The sequence below is a fragment of the Salvelinus alpinus genome, chromosome 11 (genome assembly GCF_045679555.1).
Source record: "Salvelinus alpinus chromosome 11, SLU_Salpinus.1, whole genome shotgun sequence".
Lineage (NCBI taxonomy): Eukaryota > Metazoa > Chordata > Actinopteri > Salmoniformes > Salmonidae > Salvelinus > Salvelinus alpinus.
The window spans coordinates 25,903,116-25,927,052 of NC_092096.1; the positions used below are offsets into that span (position 1 = coordinate 25,903,116).

At 43.5% G+C, this 23,937-nt stretch overlaps 1 protein-coding gene across 2 annotated transcripts in view; it reads left to right on the forward strand.

Moving 5' to 3' along the window:
• LOC139533812 (voltage-dependent calcium channel subunit alpha-2/delta-1-like) overlaps positions 1-23,937 on the forward strand; it is a 206,795-nt gene that overhangs the window by 68,405 nt on the left and 114,453 nt on the right. For both annotated transcript variants that reach the window (XM_071332219.1, XM_071332220.1), the window contains exon 4: positions 19,546-19,605. In XM_071332219.1, coding sequence (XP_071188320.1) covers positions 19,546-19,605 — 60 coding nt within the window. The remainder of the gene's footprint in view (positions 1-19,545; positions 19,606-23,937) is intronic.

The following is a 23,937-nucleotide window of genomic DNA, read 5'->3' on the forward strand; positions in this document are numbered from 1 at the left end:
AGTTCTGGGTTTATTCCACCTTCACCCCAAGAAGTGTTGTACCTGTCCTTATTTATCAATATTGGGGCCTTATTTATCAATATTGGGGCCTTATTTATCAATATTGGGGCCTTATTTATCAATATTGCGTAGAAGCTATTCTAAAATACTACTTCTGAATGGAATTTAGAATGTTCGAATGCATAGAAAAATGGGATTTATCAAACAATTCTACGAATGTTATACACACACTGGTAGGACATAACCAATTGTTCTCAGCCTCAGTGCTTGTCCTCAATCTTGGCTATTTGCATTTAGAAACACCCCTAATTAACCATATATGGTCAAAATCATCCCTTTTAAAGCCTGTGGGAATATACAATGCCGTGCCATGAAATAGCCTACGACTGAAATAGAGGTCATAGTGTCAGAGATTTAGTATGATCAAAAGGTTTTATTTGGCTCGCTCAGTTGTGGTTGGACCAGTAAAAATAAAAACATAGCTTCCACGAGAGGACCATTAGGACAATTCAAGTTGCTTTAGAAATATCAAAATATACAGTACCAGTCAAAAGTTTGGACACACTTACTCATTCAAGGGTTTTCCTTTATTTTTTATTGTAGATTAATAGTGAATACATCAAAACTATGAAATAACACATATGGAATCATGTAGTAAGCTAAAAAGTGTTAAACAAATCAAAATATATGTGAGATTCTTCAAAGAGCAAACCCTTTGCCTTGATGACAGCTTTGCACACACTTGGCATTCTCTCAACCAGCTTCACCTGGAATGCTTTCCAACAGTCTTGAAGGACGTCCCACATATGCTGAGCACTTGTTGGCTGCTTTTCCTTCACTCTGCGGTCCAACTCATCCCAAACCATCTCAACTGAGTGGAGGTCGGGTGATTGTGGAGGCCAGGTCATCTGATGCAGCACTCCATCACTCTTCTTCTTGGTCAAATAGCCCTTCCACCACCTGGAGGTGTGTTGGGTCATTGTCCTGTTGAAAAAATAAATGATAGTCCCACAAAGCGCAAACCAGATGGAATGGTGTATCGCCGCAGAATGCTGTGGTAGCCATGCTGGTAAAGTGTGCCTTGAATTCTAAATAAATCACTGACAGTGTCAACAGCAAAGCACCCCCACACCATCACACCTCCTCCTCCATGCTTCACGGTGAGAACCACACATACGGAGATCATCCTTTCACCTACTCTGCGTCTCACAAAGACACGGCGGTTGGAACCAAAACATCAGAACAAAGGACAGATTTCCACCGGTCTAATGTCCAAATTTATGCACACTCTCATGCAAATGTTCATGTTGATGAATCTCACACTGCATGGAAATGATCCCACTCATGGATTACACACAGATTTGTGCTTACGCATGATTGATAAATGAGGCCCCTTGTCCCTACAGGTTAGGGTTTATCCAACCTCCACCCACACAGTACTCGTTGTGCCAGAACTTTGCTATATGCTAATTTAGCTGCCCTCCTCGTGGGTGATGTAGCTTTAGCTCATTCGCTGCCTGTTATACACTGTAATAGCTCGTTAGCTAGCCTGTTCCCTGTTTGCTCAGTGTTGCTCATTAGCGTGCCTGTTTACCATCCCTCGTTAGTTAGCCTGTGGCGCTGTGTGTTGATTAACACTGGGAAGGACCTCGAGGTGCAGATGGAGAACAGGTGAAGGAGAGTCACATGCCAAAGCACCTGCTGACCTTTGACCCCTGAACCAATTTGACCCCTAGTGGAGGATTCCACTAATGAACGTGTGTGTGTGTGCATGTGTACGTGCGTATGAGTGCACACATACACTACCATTCAAAAGTTTGGGGCCACTTAGAAATGTCCTTGTTTTCCATGAAAACATACATGAAATCAGTTGCAAAATGAATAGGAAATATGGTCAAGACGTTGACAAGGTTATAAACAAGGATTTTTTGTGGAAATAATAACTGTGTCCTTCAAACTTTGCTTTCGTCAAAGAATCCTCCATTTGCAATTACATCCTTGCAGACCTTTGGCATTCTAGTTGTCAATTTGGTGAGGTGTGGTCCCGTGTGGCTCAGTTGGTAGAGCATGGCGCTTGCAACGCCAGGGTTGTGGGTTCATTCCCCACGGGGGGGCCAGGATGAATATGTATGAACTTTCCAATTTGTAAGTCGCTCTGGATAAGAGCGTCTGCTAAATGACTTAAATGTAAATGTAATCTGAGGAGATTTCATCCCATGCTTCCTGAAGCACCTCCCACAAGTTGGATTAGCTTGATAGCTCAATAGGGTTGAGTTCTGGTGACTGTGCTGGCCACTCCATTATAGACAAAATACCAGCTGACTGCTTCTTCCCTAAATAGTTATTGCATAGTTTGGAGCTGTGCTTTGGGTCATTGTCCTGTTGTAGGATACAGGGTATGGCATGGAGTTGCAAAATGGAGTGATAGCCTTCCTTCTTCAAGATCCATTTTACCCTGTACAAATCTCCCACTTTACCATCCTAGATCAGGATTCATTGTTTGAAGGTAAGATGCCAATCATTGATTGGTTTCGGTGTTCCTGCTAAAAGACTAAAATGTAAATGTTTAAATCGTAGGCTCACTTTTTCTTTTTTGTAGAGATCCTGCCTTCAAATTAAGGTAGTCAGTTCACACCTTTAACATAAGCTATTTATACAAATACAAATACAAATACAAATACACCATGACAGCGCAATACACAAGGGGTGGAACAGTGGCAAAGGTACCCACAGGACAAACAGAATAATATTAGTCTGAGGAGAGATTAAATAGCATTAATACAACAAAAATAATTCTAAACACACCTTTAGTTTACAAAGTTAAACAGATGTATTTTTTTTCATAATAAGCAGGAGTAATATTCTTAGATCAGAATGACAGCAGACTGTACTTCTATCCATGTCACTAAAGACTAACAGAAACAAAAGACAAATTTAACTAGAATTGCTTATCTTTTCTCCCCAACCCACCAAGAGGTATCATGTAGATATACACATTTACTTTCAAAGCATACACACGAAACACACCATAGTAGCAATAAAAACAAAATATAAACTGAGGTACACTTGCGACATGTACTGAGAGTAATATTGCTTGTACTGCCACTAAAGCACCCCCAGACCATCACATTGCCTCCACCATGCTTGACAGATGGCGTCAAGCACTCCTCCAGCATCTTTTCTATTTTTCTGCGTCTCACGAATGTTCTTCTTTGTGATCCAAACACCTCAAACTTAGATTTGTCTGTCCATAACACTTTTTTCCAATCTTCCTCTGTCCAGTTTCTGTGTTCTTTTGTCCATCTAATATTTTCTTTTTATTGGCCAGTCCTGAGATATGGCTTTTTCTTTGCAACTCTGCCTAGAAGGCCATATTTTTTTCTCCCCTTTTTCGTGGTATCCAATTGTTAGTAGTTACTGTCTTGTCTCATCGCTACAACTCCCGTACGGGCTCGGGAGAGACGAAGGTCGAGAGCCATGCGTCCTCCGAAACACAACCCAACCAAGCCGCACTGCTTCTTAACACAGCGCGCATCCAACCAGGAAGCCAGCCGCACCAATGTGTCGGAGGAAACACCGTCGGAGGAAACACGCGCCCGACCCGCCACAGGAGTCGCTAGAGCGCGATGAGACAAGGATATCGCTACCGGCCAAACCCTCCCTAACCCGGAAGACGCTAGGCCAATTGTGCGTCGCCCCTTGGACCTCACGGTCACGCCCGGCTGCGACAGAGCCTGGGCTCGAACCCAGAGTCTCTGGTGGCACAGCTAGCACTGCGCTGCAGTGCCTTAGACCACTGCACCACCACCTGGGAAACCCCCACCACTTTATTTTAAGAATGTGAAATGTCAGAATAATAGTAAAGAGAATTATTTATTTCAGCTTTTATTTCTTTCATCACATTCCAAGTGGGTCAGAAGTTTACATACACTCAATTAGTATTTGGTAGCATTTCAGGTTTCGGGTAGCCCTCCACAAGCTTCCCACAATAAGTTGGGTGAATTTTGGCCCATTCCTCCTGACAGAGCTGGTGTAACTGAGTCAGGTTTGTAGGCCTCCTTGCTCGCACACACCTTTTCAGTTCTGCCCACAAATTTTCTATAGGATTGAGGTCAGGGCTTTGTGATGGCCACTCCAATACCTTGACTTTGTTGTCCTTAAGCCATTTTGCCACAACTTTGGAAGTATGCTTGGGGTCATTGTCCATTTGGAAAACCCATTTGCGACCAAATTTTTACTTCCTGACTGATTTTTATTTTTATTTTTTATTTTTTATTTCACCTTTATTTAACCAGGTAGGCTAGTTGAGAACAAGTTCTCATTTGCAACTGCGACCTGGCCAAGATAAAGCATAGCAGTGTGAACAGACAACACAGAGTTACACATGGAGTAAACAATAAACAAGTCAATAACATGGTAGAAAAAAAAGAGAATCTATATACAATGTGTGCAAAAGGCATGAGGTAGGCAATAAATAGGCCATAGGAGCGAATAATTACAATTTAGCAGATTAACACTGGAGTGATAAATCATCAGATGATCATGTGCAAGAAGAGATACTGGTGTGCAAAAGAGCAGAAAAGTAAATAAATAAAAGCAGTATGGGGGGTGAGGTAGGTAAATTGGGTGGGTAGTTTACAGATGGACTATGTACAGCTGCAGCGATCGGTTAGCTGCTCGGATAGCAGATTTTTAAAGTTCTTGAGGGAGATAAAAGTCTCCAACTTCAGAGATTTTTGCAATTCGTTCCAGTCGCAGGCAGCAGAGAACTGGAAGGAAAGGCGTCCAAATGAGGTTTTGGCTTTAGGGATGATCAGTGAGATACACCTGCTGGAGCGCGTGTTGCGGGTGGGTGTAGCCATCGTGACCAGTGAACTGAGATAAGGCGGCACTTTACCTAGCATAGCCTTGTAGATGACCTGGAGCCAGTGGGTCTGACGACGAACATGTAGCGAGGGCCAGCCGACTAGGGCATACAGGTCGCAGTGGTGGGTCGTATAAGGTGCTTTAGTAACAAAACGAATGGCACTGTGATAAACTGCATCCAGTTTGCTGAGTAGAGTATTGGAAGCTATTTTGTAGATGACATCGCCGAAGTCGAGGATCGGTAGGATAGTCAGTTTTACTAGGGTAAGTTTGGCGGCGTGAGTGAAGGAGGCTTTGTTGCGGAATAGAAAGCCGATTCTTGATTTGATTTTGGATTGGAGATGTTTGATATGAGTCTGGAAGGAGAGTTTGCAGTCTAGCCAGACACCTAGGTACTTATAGATGTCCACATATTCTAGGTCGGAACCGTCCAGGGTGGTGATGCTAGTCGGGCGTGCGGGTGCAGGCAGCGAACGGTTGAAAAGCATGCATTTGGTTTTACTAGCGTTTAAGAGCAGTTGGAGGCCACGGAAGGAGTGTTGTATGGCATTGAAGCTCGTTTGGAGGTTAGATAGCACAGTGTCCAAGGAAGGGCCGGAAGTATATAGAATGGTGTCGTCTGCGTAGAGGTGGATCAGGGAATCGCCCGCAGCAAGAGCAACATCATTGATGTATACAGAGAAAAGAGTCGGCCCGAGAATTGAACCCTGTGGTACCCCCATAGAGACTGCCAGAGGACCGGACAACATGCCCTCCGATTTGACACACTGAACTCTGTCTGCAAAGTAGTTGGTGAACCAGGCAAGGCAGTCATTAGAAAAACCGAGGCTACTGAGTCTGCCGATAAGAATATGGTGATTGACAGAGTCGAAAGCCTTGGCCAGGTCGATGAAGACGGCTGCACAGTAATGTCTTTTATCGATGGCGGTTATGATATCGTTTAGTACCTTGAGCGTGGCTGAGGTGCACCCATGACCGGCTCGGAAACCGGATTGCACAGCGGAGAAGGTACGGTGGGATTCGAGATGGTCAGTGATCTGTTTGTTGACTTGGCTTTCGAAGACCTTAGATAGGCAGGGCAGGATGGATATAGGTCTGTAACAGTTTGGGTCCAGGGTGTCTCCCCCTTTGAAGAGGGGGATGACCGCGGCAGCTTTCCAATCCTTGGGGATCTCAGATGATACGAAGGAGAGGTTGAACAGGCTGGTGATAGGGGGTGCGACAATGGCGGCGGACAGTTTCAGAAATAGGGGGTCCAGATTGTCAAGCCCAGCTGATTTGTATGGGTCCAGGTTTTCCAGCTCTTTCAGAACATCTGCTATCTGGATTTGGGTAAAGGAGAAGCTGGGGAGGCTTGGGCGAGTAGCAGCGGGGGGGGCGGGGCTGTTGGCCAAGGTTGGAGTCGCCAGGAGGAAGGCATGGCCAGCCATTGAGAAATGCTTGTTGAAGTCTTCGATTATCACGGATTTATCGGTGGTGACCGTGTTACCTAGCCTCAGTGCAGTGGGCAGCTGGGAGGAGGTGCTCTTGTTCTCCATGGACTTTACAGTATCCCAGAACTTTTTGGAGTTAGAGCTACAGGATGCAAATTTCTGCTAGAAAAAGCTGGCCTTTGCTTTCCTGACTGACTGCGTGTATTGGTTCCTGACTTCCCTGAACAGTTGCATATCGCGGGGGTTCTTCGATGCTATTGCAGTTCGCCACAGGATGTTTTTGTGCTGGTCGAGGGCAGTCAGGTCTGGAGTGAACCAAGGGCTATATCTGTTCTTGGTTCTGCATTTTTTGAACGGAGCATGCTTGTCTAATATGGTGAGGAAGTAACATTTAAAGAATGACCAGGCATCCTCAACTGACGGGATGAGGTCAATATCCTTCCAGGGTACCCGGGCCAGGTCGATTAGAAAGGCCTGCTCGCAGAAGTGTTTTAGGGAGCGTTTGACAGTGATGAGGGGTGGTCGTTTGACCGCGGACCCGTGGCGGATACAGGCAATGAGGCAGTGATCGCTGAGATCTTGATTGAAGACAGCAGAGGTGTATTTGGAGGGCAGGTTAGTCAGGATAATGTCTATTAGGGTGCCCATGTTTACGGATTTAGGGTTGTACCTGGTGGGTTCCTTGATGATTTGTGTGAGATTGAGGGCATCAAGCTTGGATTGTAGGACTGCCGGGGTGTTAAGCATATCCCAGTTTAGGTCACCTAACAGAACAAACTCTGAAGCTAGATGGGGAGCGATCAATTCACAGATGGTGTCCAGGGCACAGCTGGGAGCTGAGGGGGGTCGGTAGCAGGCGGCAACAGTGAGAGACTTATTTCTGGAGAGATTAATTTTTAAAATTAGAAGTTCGAACTGTTTGGGCATAGACCTGGAAAGTATGACAGAACTTTGCAGGCTATCTCTGCAGTAGATTGCAACTCCTCCCCCTTTGGCAGTTCTATCTTGACGGAAAGTGTTATAGTTGGGTATGGAAATCTCAGAATTTTTGGTGGCCTTCCTAAGCCAGGATTCGGACACGGCAAGGACATCAGGGTTGGCAGAGTGTGCTAAAGCGGTGAGTAAGGCAAACTTAGGGAGGAGGCTTCTGATGTTGACATGCATGAGGCCAAGGCTTTTTTGATCACAGAAGTCAACAAATGAGGGTGACTGGGGACATGCAGGGCCTGGGTTTACCTCCACATCACCCGAGGAACAGAGGAGTAGTAGGATGAGGGTGCGGCTAAAGGCTATCAAAACTGGTCGCCTAGAGCGTTGGGGACAAAGAATAAAAGGAGCAGATTTATGGGCGTGGTAGAATAGATTCTGGGCATAATGTGCAGACAGGGGTATGGTGGGGCGCGGGTACAGCGGAGGCAAGCCCAGGCACTGGGTGATGATAAGAGAGGTTGTATCTCTGGACATGCTGGTCTCAATGGGTGAGGTCACCGCATGTGTGGGGGGTGGGACCAAGGAGGTATCAGAGGTACGGAGAGTGGAACTACAGGGTCCATTGCAAACCAAAACAATGATAATGATAACTAGCCTGAACAACAGTATGCAAGGCATATTGATATTTGAGAGAGACATACAATAAGGCATAAAGTGATTGCAGGTCTTGATTGGGAGAGCTAGCTAAAACAACAGGTAAGATAACAGCAGCAATAACAGGGTGCTAGTCTAACACAGCAACAACAGGTAAAAATGGCGACGACTAGAGAGGGTCGGATTAACTACACACAGATCCTGAGTTAAAGCACAGAGCCGACAGATAAAACACAAATAAACAGAATGGAGTACCGTGAATAAGAGAGGTTGTATCTCTGGACATGCTGGTCTCAATGGGTGAGGTCACCGCATGTGTGGGGGGTGGGACCAAGGAGGTATCAGAGGTACGGAGAGTGGAACTACAGGGTCCATTGCAAACCAAAACAATGATAATGATAACTAGCCTGAACAACAGTATGCAAGGCATATTGATATTTGAGAGAGACATACAATAAGGCATAAAGTGATTGCAGGTCTTGATTGGGAGAGCTAGCTAAAACAACAGGTAAGATAACAGCAGCAATAACAGGGTGCTAGTCTAACACAGCAACAACAGGTAAAAATGGCGACGACTAGGCAGAGAGGGTCGGATTAACTACACACAGATCCTGAGTTAAAGCACAGAGCCGACAGATAAAACACAAATAAACAGAATGGAGTACCGTGAATTAATGGACAGTCAAGCATGCATCAGCTATGTAGCCAAGTGATCATAGTGTCCAGGGGGCAGCCGTAGATGGAGCAGGGAGGCCTCCACTAAGCTAGCACGCGGCGTTTAAAGTTAGTAGCCCGGGGGGTGGTCTGCTCAGACGGAGGGGGTCTGCTCAGACGTGGTCGTGTCGGGACAGAGGTGTTAGCCAGTAGTAGCCACTCGGTTGCAGCTAGCTAGCTGTGATGATACGGTGTAATTGTCCAGAGCTTGCGTCAGGAATCCGGTGATGTGGTAGAGAAAAAGCAGTCCTATATGCTCTGGGTTGATATCGCGCTTGCAGACTGGCAGGTATTGGCCCGGTATTGAAGCTGGCTGTGTCCGAGTTGAGGGTGAAGACCGCAGCAGTGGCTAACTGACTACTAGCTAGTAGCTAGTTATCTGGCTAGCTTCTGATTGGGGTTACGGTTCTAAAGTATAAAAAAATAGCAGGTCCGTACCACATTGGGTGAGGCGGAATGTAGGAATGTATATTCAGTTCCTAGATGGAAAGTGAAATTAAAATATATACGAAATGTATACGAAAAATACGAAGACTATTTACACGGGACAAGACAAGACAAAGACACGTCCGACTGCTACGCCATCTTGGATTCGAAAGGATGCCTTGAGATGTTGCTTAATATATCCACATAATTTTCTTTCCTTATGATGCCATCTATTTTATGAAGTGCACCTGCAGCAAAGCACCCCCACAACATGATGCTGCAGTTGCAAACCGTAATCTGGCTTTTTTATGGCGGTTTTGGAGCAGTGGCTTCTTCCTTGCTGAGTGGCCTTTCAGATTATGTCAATATAGGACTCGTTTTACTGTGGATACAGATCATTTTGATTTTTAAAAAATCAGCACAAATTGTTTTATTCATTTTTGTTTTATAGATCAGTGTTTCATATATTGAGTTAATGTTGCTGATCAATTTGAATGTATTATTATTTATTGATTATATTTTATTTTATTTTTCAGTATCAAATGGTCAAAAAACATTTACAGTTTAAATAAGGCTTGAATTTTTTTTTAAATTTCAGGCAAATTGATGCACTTTAAGTCTTTTCTGTTACAGACTAAAAAACTATGTTAATAAAGTTATTCTTTGTTGTAATTTGATCTATATTTCCTTATTTTTTGTTTTTTTGTTTTCTTTAATGTCAATAAGGATACAATGTTATGCAGAGGTGTACTTATAACAATTTTATAGACAAATGATACTATTTACAGTCGCGGCGGAGAGTTGGGGGGCGCGAAATGTTTACTTCTTCCTAGGGGGGGGGGGGGGGCGTAACAGAAAATAATTGAGAAGCACTGGTGTATGGTAACTTCTGACCCACTGGAATTGTGATACAGTGAATTATAAGTGAAATAATCTGTCTGTAAACAATTGTTGTAAAAATTACTTGTGTCATGCACAAAGTTGAATTTCGAACCGACTTGCCAAAACTATAGTTTGTTAACAAGAAATTTGTTAGAAATTAGAAAAACGAGTTTTAATGACGACCTAAGTGTATGTAAACTTCCGACTTCAACTGTGGGTCAGAAGTTTACATACACTAAGTTGACTGTGCCTTTAAACAGCTTGGAATATTTATATATATATATATATATATAAAATCCCACCAAATTAATACACTAGGCCTTTATTACTCCTGTATGAGTGGAGAAAAATACTCGCCAGCAGAGCGGAGAATAATTCTCAACAGCATGGAATGTGAGTGTGTGTGTAGAGTCTAGTGAGTGTGCATAGAGGCAGTACAAGAGAGTCAGTGAAAAAATAGCAATCTATGTGTATATATACTGAACAAAAATCTAAACGTGACATGCAACAATTTAACTGACTTACAGTTCATATAAGGAAATCAATCAATTGAAATAAATTAGGCGCTTATCTATGGATTTCACATGGCTGGGCAGGGGTGCAGACATGAATGGGCCTGGGAGGGCATAGGCCCACCAACTGGGGAGCCAAGCCCAGACAATCAGAATGAGTTTTTCCCCACATTTGGGCTTTATTACAGACAGAAATACTCCTCAGTTTCATCAGCTGTATTGGTGGCTGGTCTGAGACCATCCCGCAAGCCGGATGGGGAGGTCCTGGGCTGACGTGGTTACACATGGTCTGCGGTTGTGTTGCTGGTTGGACGTACTGCCAAATTCTCTAAAACAAAGTTGGACGCAGCTTATGGTAAAGAAATTAACATTCCGTTATCTGGCATCAGCTCTGGTGGACATTCCTGCAGTCAGCAGGCCAATTGCATGCTTCCTTAAAACTTGAGACATCTGTGGCATTGTGTTGTGTGACAAAATTGCACATTTTAGAGTGGCCTTTTATTGTCCCCAGCACAAAGTGCACCTGTATAATGATCATGCTGTTTAATCAGTTTCTTGATATGCCGCACATGTCAGGTGGATGGATTATTTTGGCAAAGGAGAAATGCTCACTAACAGGGATTTAAACAAATTTGTGCACAAAATCTGAGAGAAATACGCTTTTTGCGCGATTGGAAAATGTCTAGGATCTTTTATTTCAGCTTATGAAACATGGAACCAACACTGTGCATGTTGTGTTTATATTTTAGTTCAGTATATTCTAATTGACTGATTTTCCTTCTATGAACTGTAACTGAATAAAATCTTTGAAATTGTTGCAGCACATTTGATTGTTCCGCTGATCATCGTCTCTTCTCTTTGATCATGCATCAAGTATGAATTGAAACAATGATCATATTTTGGGGCAAAGCTTCCTTACTGATCCCCTCTTCATTCTTTATTCTCCTCTCTCTCTCTCTCTCTCTCTCTCTCTCTCTCTCTCTCTCTCTCTCTCTCTCTCTCTCTCTCTCTCTCTCTCTCTCTCTCTCTCTCTCTCTCTCTCTCTCTCTCTCTCTCTCTCTCTCTCTAAACATGAACGTCTCCTACAACCCCCCCCCCCCCCCCGCACACTCTCTCTCTTGCTCTCTCTCTCTCTCCATCTGTCTCCTTTCCCTGATTGGGGAATGTATCTCGAATCCTCCTCAGTGATAAAGACTGAGAAACATCTTCCTCTCCGTGTTTACATGCTTCTCCTGTCTAAATAATGGATGAAGGGATGGATATGAGCGCTAAACGTGGGGAAACTAGTAGTCTGGATGTACTGTCTCAGAGGAGGGGAGAGGCTGGAGAGGCAGAGAGGGGAACACAAAGAAAGATATATCCCATGGGATTTATGTGTTCAAATTCACTTCACTTCAGATCTCGTCAACATAGATATTTTTCAGATAATTAGTTAAGTCTGTTTCCTCAATTGAATTCAGAACTGATTGAATTGATCCAAATTTTGCTCCAATATTTATTTGGCACACATAGGAGATTCACCCCAGATCCATAATCTAATCAAATATGGATTGGATACAGACATAGTTGTCAGGTCGACTTGTTTGGAGGGATGCTGAATCTTCAGAGCTCCTGTGTGAGAGTTGTAAGTAATTTACCAGCCTGAATTTAAACTGTGGCTCAAAGCATTTAGTCCTCATTCAGAATTTAAGCGCTTTGCTAGAGCGTTTAACAAAGTCTGAATTTATTTAACAACGTAACCCAAGGGGGTGTGATCATGCTGTGGATGACTGACCTTTTGAGTGTGTGTGTGTGTGTGTGTGTGTGTGTGTTGGGCTCCAACAGGCACAGTTTTGTTGGCATTTGTGTTAATCCTCACCAACACGGTCCATTCTTCCTGTCACACACACACACACCTGAATGAAGTCTCAAGTTTTTGTCCTCACAGCACCAGCAACTAAGACACACACCTAAAGCATGTTTCACATTTTCCTCTCATTGCATATCATATAGTACGTCCACATGACACAATAAAATTCACCTCTTCCCCCTTGCCACTCAGAATACGGGGTCCAGCCTGCCTGACAACCGTCGCTGAGATCCTCAGATAACAAGGCAGATACTTTTGTTAAACAGAAAACCCAAACCCATGGCAGCAGATCCACAAGGTCTGCCATTAGAGGTGGCTGTATAGTTCCCTTAATGAAAAGCACCTTTAGTCCATCTGCTTTCTCTATGAGAGCTTCCCATGTCTGGACACACTGCCATCAGACACACAACTGCACCACCTATCACACCTTCAGACACAAACATAGACATGGCTAAAGGCCAATCAGACATAATCCCTAGCTGTGTATTGTCGCTTTCCATGTTGTCTGTAGCTTGTGAGGTGTGGAAACACTGTTGCTTTTATATATTTTGTTTTGTTGCTTTTTGTGTGATGTTGCTCTGTCTGCGTGTTACATGTTGCTTGTTCTATGTTGCTCTGCATGTGCTCACTACTCATTGTTTGTCTGTATTGTAATTGTTTTAATAACCTACCCAGGGACTGCGGTTGAAAATTAGCCGGCTGGCTAAACCAGCACTCTTATTGAAACGTTGATTAATATGCACTGTCCCTGTAAAAATAAACAAATAAACTCAAACTATGGACATCGCCATGGCAACCACGTCAAACGGCGAGCTCACGCTCGCCTCAGTGTGCGCACAATCTCAAGTCACTCAGTATAATTAGCTGTCTGAAAAGACACCACTGTAACGGATTTCATTATCAAAACTTTGCATAAACATTGCAACACACCAGTTCATTAGGAAGAAACAGAGAGAGAAGGAGCTAAGCTCCAAATACAATTGTCTTTCATTCTGCATGAGAGGCGAACGTTGATCGGGTGTTGGCTCTTCAGGAAGGATCAGAGAGAGGTTTGAATGTGTCTGCACTGAGAGAAATGAGTGTCACAGTTATCACAGTAGGTTTTCCACTGATATATGTACAGTGAGGAACTCACCATGAGAGATCACGTTATGTGTTGTCAGATCTGCCCCATAATGGTCAGCCCAATAGGATTCAAATAGCTTAATTCAGACTCTTAGAGGAGGTGCTTCCACAATAATGTGATTTGTACCACATTCAGGTTAAATTATTGGATTCTTCACACATCACACTAATCCCATTCCATTCCCTTTTCAAACTTAAAAAAAAATTATATGAAAACAAGCTTTGCTTTTATACTTACAAGACCATCATGCTTGATTGAGTGAGCTGTTTTGTCCTGCAGTAATGTGGTGCCTGCCTGTATTTCCTTAAACCTTTATTTTAGCAAGACATATCACTTTCTTTGGTCAGTAGGTGTCCAACATAACAACAGGTGGTTGTGTGTTGGACACAGTCACTCATATATAGAGGTCTATAGAGCCTGTTTCCTTTCCTGATCTATACAACCGTTAGCTTAGCTGTGTAACATTGACAAGCTCAGAAACACTTGTTTTGCAAACATGGTCCTGTTTTATCAATGAGCAGCAGTCCAATCCCTGTACCTTTTGCAGAATATCAGTCTGTCCCTGATGTTTTTCCTGGAGAGAAGTGGCTTCTTTGCTGCCCTTCTTGACACCAGGCCATCCTCAAAAGCCTTTGCCTCACTGTGCGTGCAGATGCACTCACACCTGCCTGCTGCCATTCCTGAGCAAGCTCTGTACTGGTGGTGCCCCGATCCCGCAGCTGAATCAACTTTTGGAGACGGTCCTGGCGCTTGCTGGACTTCCTTGGGCGCCCTGAAGCCTTCTTCACAACAACTGAACCGCTCTCCTTGAAGTTCTTGATGATCCGATAAATGGTTGATTTAGGTGCAATCTTACTGGCAGCAATATCCTTGCCTGTGAAGCCCTTTTTGTGCAAATCAATGATGATGGCACGTGTTTCCTTGCAGGTAACCATGGTTGACAGAGGAAGAACGATGATTCCAAGCACCACCCTCCTTTTGAAGCTTCCGGTCTGTTAGTCAAACTCAATCAGCATGACAGGGTGATCTCCAGCCTTGTCCTCATCATCACTCACACCTGTGTTAACGAGAGAATCACTGACATGATGTCAGCTGGTCCTTTTGTGGTAGGGCTGAAATGCAGTGGAAATGTTTTTTGTGGATTCAGTTCATTTGCATGGCAAAGAGGGACTTTGCAATTAATTGCAATTCATCTGATCACTCTTCATAACGTTCTGGAGTATATGCACATTGCCATCATACAAACTGAGGCAGCAGACTTTGTGAAAATTCATATTTGTATCATTCTCAAAACCTTTGGCCACGACTGTACACTGCGCACCTCCTCCAAGACTGCGGCGCAGAGACGCAAGAGAGTGAACTTCACTGAGTACGCCCCATTAGTTTGCACGAAATAGATCAATTTTTTTTCTGTGATGGAATCAGCATGATATCAAACCCTTTTCAATGCAACAAAACAAAACATATCAAACTTTGCAAGATTGAGCCTGTGATTTTGTTGTAGTCAGAGCAGAACGGAATATAATTATATTGGTGGGGGTTGCGCACGAGCGGTCTTTCAATCACCGGTGAGTGTATGCGCTTTTCAGATCAGAGCAAAGCCGCACGTGTGCACATTTGTTGATATTCTTTGCTATTTAGCGAGTTATTAGCCCAGTTATAGATAATTATAGGTCAGCAATGTGAAGTTACTGCTTCATACAAGAGCACAACATGTGTAGGCTATATTTTAAGCTCAGGTAAAAAGTGTATGTCTTAAAGGGGTAGTGTTGTATTCTGAGACAGGCTTGAATATGCAAATAACCCAATAGGCAGAGGGGTAGCCTACATCGTCTAATTCTCCATGTGGAAATAATAGTTAATTTCATTCATATAAAATGGTTTCTTGCATCATACAACACAAAACAATGCAATTTACAGTCACATATTTAGCCCATGGTGTTAGAGACCAAGTAAAACATCATGAATTAATGTCAAGTCCTTCATAATGTAAAAACGTTTTTAAAAGTCTCATGCAGTGTAGGCTTGCATTAAACACCACATATAGGCTACTGTAGGATATATCATAGAAATCAAAAGCTATTTCCATGTGAAAATGTTGTGGGATTTGCTCCATTGGTTTTGTTGGTAGGCCTACATTATGCTCAAATAGCCACAATAGCCTATTGGCTAATGTCTAAAACTGTAAGGGAACAGCCTCAGTGATCACTGTAAACGTGTGCCGGAAGTTGCACAAAATTCTCACAACGTTCAAGTTTCCGCTCACCAGATCAAACATTTGCTCAATGCCTCCCAAAAATGTAGGGAACATTGCACTACACCCTAAAAACATTACCCCTCCCTCTATAATCCATCTCTGTCAGTACACTGTTCATTTTTGTCCATCAATTAGTCTTAGCTTTGATAGGGTCAGCAGGCCCACAAAGCTACAAGAAGCCCAGGGGAAGATGCAAGCCAATAACGCTAGCAGCGCTAAACACATTAGCTTTAGAATAGTGTTAGCCGCCTCAATGTATTCAGCGACGGACAGAAAAAAGAAGGTGCTTGCAAAGCACTCTGGCAGGCTTTTTAATTACGCACTTGTGATATCATTGTGTAGAGGAAATGATGTGATGCTAACACAGCCCTCTCATTGTAGCCAAATGGGGAGACTTAGCGTAAGCGTGTGGTAGCATCATGCAGTTCACCCAGCCTGCAGCGATAGCGTGGCAAAGAAAGACTGCATAAGTTCAGTGCATTTGTCTTTGGGATGCCAGGATCCAGGTCGTGTGTTTTTCTGAGCCAAAGAAAAGGGGACACTTGGCCTGCAGATCCGAGTTCTGATAGATACAGCACTTAAACACAAACTGCCATTGTGAAGATTGTAAGATCTCTGCACCCTGTGATTCGTCCTCAAAGGAAGCTCATTGTTTTGTTTTTCTTTGTTTGATTTTCTTGTTACTATCTCATCTCACTAACCCCCCACTTCGCCTTTATTCAATTAATTTAACTTATAACATTTATGGGTGAGGTTAATAACTCCCTTTCTGCAGTACTAGTAGCTAGTGACTGGAATTAGATTCCATATTTCCCCAGGGGAAATGAGTGTTACAGTGTGTTTCTAGACCAGTTTGAGATGAAAAGATGATCCTCATTAGAAACCCATTAACCTAGTCATTAGTGCCAGATCTGGGCCAACATGGAGTGGGGGGGGATCTAATTTGAGCACAATGACGTCTTATACTGTGACACCCCCAGCCTCGTTTCACACCTGGGGGTGTCGAGTGAAAATGTGTTTGTTTAGATTTTCAGTCTAAAATAACTTCCTGTGTTGACAGCCTTACTAGTGGTTGTAGAAGTAGAGCCAATTGTATGAATTAGCCATGATAAGGTGAGCCAGTTGTTTGAATTAGCCATGATAAGGTGAGCCAGTTGTTTGAATTAGCCATGATAAGGTGAGCCAGTTGTTTGAATTAGCCATGATAAGGTGAGCCAGTTGTTTGAATTAGCCATGATAAGGTGAGCCAGTTGTTTGAATTAGCCATGATAAGGTGAGCCAGTTGTTTGAATTAGCCATGATAAGGTGAGCCAGTTGTTTGAATTAGCCATGATAAGGTGAGCCAGTTGTTTGGATTAGCCATGATAAGGTGAGCCAGTTGTTTGAATTAGCCATGATAAGGTGAGCCAGTTGTTTGAATTAGCCAAGATAAGGTGAGCCAGTTGTTTGAATTAGCCATGATAAGGTGAGCCAGTGTTTTGAATTAGCCATGATAAGGTGAGCCAATTGTATGAATTAGCCATGATAAGGTGAGCCAATTGTATGAATTAGCCATGATAAGGTGAGCCAGTGTTTTGAATTAGCCAAGATAAGGTGAGCCAGTTGTTTGAATTAGCCAAGATAAGGTGAGCCAGTTGTTTGAATTAGCCATGATAAGGTGAGCCAGTTGTTTGAATTAGCCATGATAAGGTGAGCCAGTTGTTTGAATTAGCCATGATAAGGTGAGCCAGTTGTTTGAATTAGCCATGATAAGGTGAGCCAGTTGTTTGAATTAGCCATGATAAGGTGAGCCAGTTGTTTGAATTAGCCATGATAAGGTGAGCCAGTTGTTTGAATTAGCCATGATAAGGTGAGCCAGTTGTTTGAATTAGCCATGATAAGGTGAGCCAGTTGTTTGGATTAGCCATGATAAGGTGAGCCAGTTGTTTGAATTAGCCATGATAAGGTGAGCCAGTTGTTTGAATTAGCCAAGATAAGGTGAGCCAGTTGTTTGAATTAGCCATGATAAGGTGAGCCTGTTGTTTGAATTAGCCATGATAAGGTGAGCCAGTTGTTTGAATTAGCCATGATAAGGTGAGCCAGTTGTTTGAATTAGCCATGATAAGGTGAGCCAGTTGTTTGAATTAGCCAATGATAAGGTGAGCCAGTTGTTTGAATTAGCCATGATAAGAGCTGGAGCCTAGTTGTTTTGAATTAGCCATGATAAGGTGAGCCAGTTGTTTGAATTAGCCATGATAAGGTGAGCCAGTTGTTTGGATTAGCCATGATAAGGTGAGCCAGTTGTTTGAATTAGCCATGATAAGGTGAGCCAGTTGTTTGAATTAGCCAAGATAAGGTGAGCCAGTTGTTTGAATTAGCCATGATAAGGTGAGCCAGTGTTTTGAATTAGCCATGATAAGGTGAGCCAATTGTATGAATTAGCCATGATAAGGTGAGCCAATTGTATGAATTAGCCATGATAAGGTGAGCCAGTGTTTTGAATTAGCCATGATAAGGTGAGCCAGTTGTTTGAATTAGCCAAGATAAGGTGAGCCAGTTGTTTGAATTAGCCATGATAAGGTGAGCCAGTTGTTTGAATTAGCCATGATAAGGTGAGCCAGTTGTTTGAATTAGCCATGATAAGGTGAGCCAGTTGTTTGAATTAGCCATGATAAGGTGAGCCAGTTGTTTGAATTAGCCATGATAAGGTGAGCCAGTTGTTTGAATTAGCCATGATAAGGTGAGCCAGTTGTTTGAATTAGCCATGATAAGGTGAGCCAGTTGTTTGAATTAGCCATGATAAGGTGAGCCAGTTGTTTGAATTAGCCATGATAAGGTGAGCCAGTTGTTTGAATTAGCCATGATAAGGTGAGCCAGTTGTTTGAATTAGCCATGATAAGGTGAGCCAGTTGTTTGAATTAGCCATGATAAGGTGAGCCAGTTGTTTGAATTAGCCATGATAAGGTGAGCCAGTTGTTTGAATTAGCCATGATAAGGTGAGCCAGTTGTTTGAATTAGCCATGATAAGGTGAGCCAGTTGTTTGGATTAGCCATGATAAGGTGAGCCAGTTGTTTGAATTAGCCATGATAAGGTGAGCCAGTTGTTTGAATTAGCCAAGATAAGGTGAGCCAGTGTTTTGAATTAGCCATGATAAGGTGAGCCAGTGTTTTGAATTAGCCATGATAAGGTGAGCCAGTGTTTTGAATTAGCCATGATAAGGTGAGCCAGTTGTTTGAATTAGCCATGATAAGGTGAGCCAGTTGTTTGAAATAGCCATGATAAGGTGAGCCAGTTGTTTGGATTAGCCATGATAAGGTGAGCCAGTTGTTTGAATTAGCCAAGATAAGGTGAGCCAGTTGTTTGAATTAGCCATGATAAGGTGAGCCAGTGTTTTGAATTAGCCATGATAAGGTGAGCCAGTTTTTTGAATTAGCCATGATAAGGTGCGCCAGTTGTTTGAATTAGCCATGATAAGGTGAGCCAGTTGTTTGAATTAGCCATGATAAGGTGAGCCAGTTGTTTGAATTAGCCATGATAAGGTGAGCCAGTGTTTTGAATTAGCCATGATAAGGTGAGCCAGTTGTTTGAATTAGCCATGATAAGGTGAGCTGAGGTGTGTAATGTACTCTCAGTATATGTTGTGTAGGGTGGAGGAGTATGGTGGCTTTCATGCTCTTAACACTTTCATGTCCGTGATCAATGTTAATGAACATTTGAACCATTCTCTTTCTTTCTTTCTTTCTTTCTTTCTTTCTTTCTTTCTTTCTTTCTTTCTTTCTTTCTTTCTTTCTTTCTTTCTTTCTTTCTTTCTTTCTTTCTTTCTCTCTCTGCTTGCCACAAGCACTATGTCAACTCCTTAATTGAAAGGAAATATGTGTTAAAATTCCAACTCTATTTCTCTGTTTTTTTTGTCCAGACACTGGCATCCGCTGCAGAGGATTTTCAGATGTGGCATCGGTGGAAAAATGATCCTGAGGTGAGTGAGTGGTTGTGTAGATCAACATTATTAATATCCTCATTATCTCTGGATGCATTACCTATAGAAGCCTTGAACTCTATAAGAAGAGATTGATTTCATTCACGATCATATATGATTGTTGTAATTGCCAGCAGCTTACCACCCTGCATCCCACTGCTGGCTTGCCTCTGAAGCTAAGCAGGGTTGGTCCTGGTCAGTTCCTGGGTGGGAGACCAGATTCTGCTGAAGGTGGTGCTGGAGGGCCAGTAGAATGCGTTCTTTCCTCGGGTCTAAAAAACAATATCCCAATGCCCCAGGGCCAGTGATTGGGGATATTGCCCTGTGTAGCGTGCCTTCGTTCGGATGGGACATTAAACGGGTGTCCTGACTCTCTGTGGTCACTTATCATAAGAGTAGGGGTGTTAACCTGGCTAAATTCTCAATCTGGCCCTCATACCATCATGGCCACCCAATCATCCCTATCTTCCAATTGGCTCATTCACCCCCATCTCCCACTGTGACTATTCCCCAGGTTGTTGCTGTAAATGAGAATGCGTTCTCAGTCAACTTACCTGGTAAAAGAAACACATTGGATGATCATTTTTGTATAAAATCTCATTAGATTGACAATAGAGTTTTAATAGCGTTCAATTAAGTAGAATTCAATTACATTGCATTGGGACACATTCAGAGCCATGCACACACTGGGTCTTACTCTCTCAAATTCCCATTAAGCCAGTATACAGTGCATTCGGAAAGTATTCAGACCCCTTCCCTTTTTCCACATTAGTCTTATTCTAAAATGGATTAAATAAATGTTTTTCGTCATCAATCTACACACAATAGCCCATAATGACAAAGTGAAAACAGGTTTTTAGAAATGTTTGCAAATGTATTAAAAATAAAAAACATAAATACCGTATTTACATAAGTGTTCAGACCTTTTGCTATGAGACTCGAAATTGAGCACAGGTGCATCCTTTTTCCATTGATCATCCTTGAGATGTTTCTACAACTTAATTGGAGTCCATCTGTGGTAAATTCAATTGATTGGACATGATCTGGACAGGCACACACCTGTCTATATAAGGTCCCACAGTTGACAGTGCATGTCAGAGCAAAAACCAAGCCATGAGGTCAAAGGAATTGTCCGTAGAGCTCCGAGACAGGATTGTGTCGATGCACAGATCTGGAGAAGGGTACCAAAACATTTCCACAGCATTGGAGGTCCCCAAGAACACAGTGGTGTCCATCATTCTTAAATGGAAGAAGTTTGGAACCACCAAGACTCTTCCTAGAGCTGACCGCCCGGCCAAACTGAGCAATCGAGGGAGAAGGGCCTTGGTCAGGGAGGTGACCAAGAATCTGAGGGTCACTCTGACAGAGCTCCAGAGTTCTTCTGTGGAGATGGGAGAACCTTCCAGAAGGACAACCATCTCTGCAGCACTCCACCAATCAGGGTTTTATGGTAGAGTGGCCAGACGGAAGCCACTCCTCAGTAAAAGCCACATGACAGCCCGCTTGGAGTTTGCCAAAAGGCACCTAAAGGACTCGCAGACCGTGAGAAACAACATTATCTGGTCTGATGAAACCATGATTGAACTCTTTGGCCTGAATGCCAAGGGTCACATCTGAAGGAAACCTGGCACCATCCTACGGTGAAGCATGGTGGTGGCAGCATCATGCTGTGGGGATGTTTTTCAGCGGCAGGGACTGGGAGACTAGTCAGGATCGAGGGAAAGATGAACGGAGCAAAGTACAGAGAGCTCCTTGATGAAAACCTGCTCCAGAGCACTCAGGATCTCAGACTTGGACAAAGGTTCACCTTCCAACAGGACAACGACCCTAAGCACACAGCCAAGACAATGCAGGAGTGGCTTCGGGACAAGTCTCTAAATGTCCTTGAGTGGCCAAGCCAGAGCCCGGACTTGACCCAATCGAACATCTCTGGAGAGACCTGAAAATAGCTGTGCTGCGACGCTCCCCATCCAACCTGACAGAGCTTAAGAGGATCTGCAGAGAGGAATGGGAGAAACTCCCCAAAAGCTTGTAGTGTCATACCCAGGAAGACTCGAGGCTGTAGTCGCTGCCAAAGGTGCTTCAAAAAACTTTTGAGTAAAAGGTCTGAATACATACTGTATGTAAATGTGATATATCATATTTATTTTTATTTTTTTATAAATGTGCAAACATTTCTCTAAACCTGTTTTCGCTTTGACATTATGGGGTATTGTGTGTAGATTACTGAGATAAAAAAAGATATATATTTTTTAGAATAAGGCTGTAACGTAACAAAATGTGGGAAAAGCCGATGGGTCTGAATACTTTACGAATGCACTGTATATGAACACGATTCCAATAACCTTTTCTTCTACTTGAACTCACTCCCCATCGGACACATTTCTCTACTGAGCAGCCTGGCTCTGCACTTGATTAGTAGGCCTCATCATGAATTATGATGCACTTCCTCAACTCCCCATGTCCAAATGTTCTTTGTCCAAGCCACAACGTTTTTCTAATGAATTCAAATTGTTAATTTACTTCTTCTACTTAGTAATGCGAAAGCCACTCACTTTCGGCAGCCATATTGAAAATGACAAATTATATGTTTATATATATTTTTTTTTTACTGCCTCTATGTGGGAGAACTCCATTGCCTCCTATTAGCTTGAAACTAACCTGGACCGTGTCATTATAACCGCCTCCAATACTCCTTTTAATGTCTCTTCTCCATTAAAAGTTAATCATGTCTGATTCCTACACGCTCACGGGAAGTGTGTGTGTGTGTGCTCCATCTGTGCACATGCGTGTGTATGGGACAAAGTAGAAACGTGTGGGGAACAAAGTAGTATCTGCTTCATCCTGCTTTATGCTGCCGTGGTCTACTTCTTTGAGGCTTGGGATGTGTGACTGGATGGAGATGCTTGGCTAGCTTGGATAATTATCCCTTGGCGAAGAGTCATTAGTGTGAGAGTCCAGCGTTTTCTGTAACTAACGAGCAAATATTAGCTCACATGTTAGTCTTGGCCAATTAAGCCTGCACCGATGAAAGGACTCGGAGGTTGGCTTTTTCAGATTGTTTATGTTGAGCTAGCTAATTGATCCCAAGTGTGTGTGTCAACCAGGCAACGACAAACGAGGCTGAATGTAGTTTTCTCTATTCATTTCAGTTTCTTTAACCGCTGGCTTTCTCAGGCAATGTTGCGTGTCGTGAGGAGTGTCTTGGCTCCATGTGGCTCTTGCACGCGCTCAGTGAAAGTGTTAGGAGGAGAGCTCCGTGGTCCAGTCTGTCAGACAGCTGTGGTGTGACTACAGTCCGTTCCTCATCCCCCTCCTCACTCCTTCTCAATCCGTCCGGCCAACATCGCGGTTACAGCGTAGTCCTCCGTGAACTGCACCCGTGGGTGCGTGTGTGTGTACGTGCGTGTGTGTGTGTATGTGTGTGTGTATGTGTATTTGTGTACACAATCTGGTGTAGGAGATCAAATAATCCTGCACACACGCCTCATTTCTGTATGAAAGCCCAGAAGACGTCCTCCCTCCCTCAGGAGTTACATCACTTAAAAACATTTACCCCAGAACTCATTCACATCCATGCACGTAGATCACACACACACACACACACACACACACACACACACACACACACACACACACACACACACACACACACACACACACACACACACACACACACACACACACACACACACACACACACACACACACACACACCTAAGGAGGTGGGGAGTGTAGCCACAGTGCTTCAAAGCTAACATGAAGAGACCTCCTCATGATGGCTGTCAGGCCATCTTAATGTTGTGGAGCGACACACTAAGGTCACACTGTTTCACCCCTCAGGGATCTGAGTATATGAGAGATACAGTAGAAACTAAGACAGACAGACAGAGTGTGTGTATATGTGTGTGAGCTTGTGTGTAAGCTCTGCAAGGACTGCAGCCTGTCTCTCAGGAGGTGAGCAGATGCTGGAGCACCGCTGTCAGAACTGTCTATCGCTAACACCTAGCTCATCGCTAATGGCCTGGCGCTAACTATCGAGCCTCACACCACCAGCAGATCACAGGTGGGGGAACCGGCCTGTGTTTTATGTAGCGTTAGCCCCATGTTGCAGCGCCGGGGGTGGCAGGCAGGTGGTGCTAACCAGTGAACCGGCTCCATGTCCCCAAGGCGTCCATCTGTCAGCTAGGCTGGATAGGCTAGCTCGTTAGCGCCTGGCTTGCTCGTGCTCTGACAGGAAGCTCGCACAGCGGATGAAAGAGAGAGTTGGTTACAACACTACTGATGCTTTTGTGTCAAACACGCACACACACACACACACACACACACACA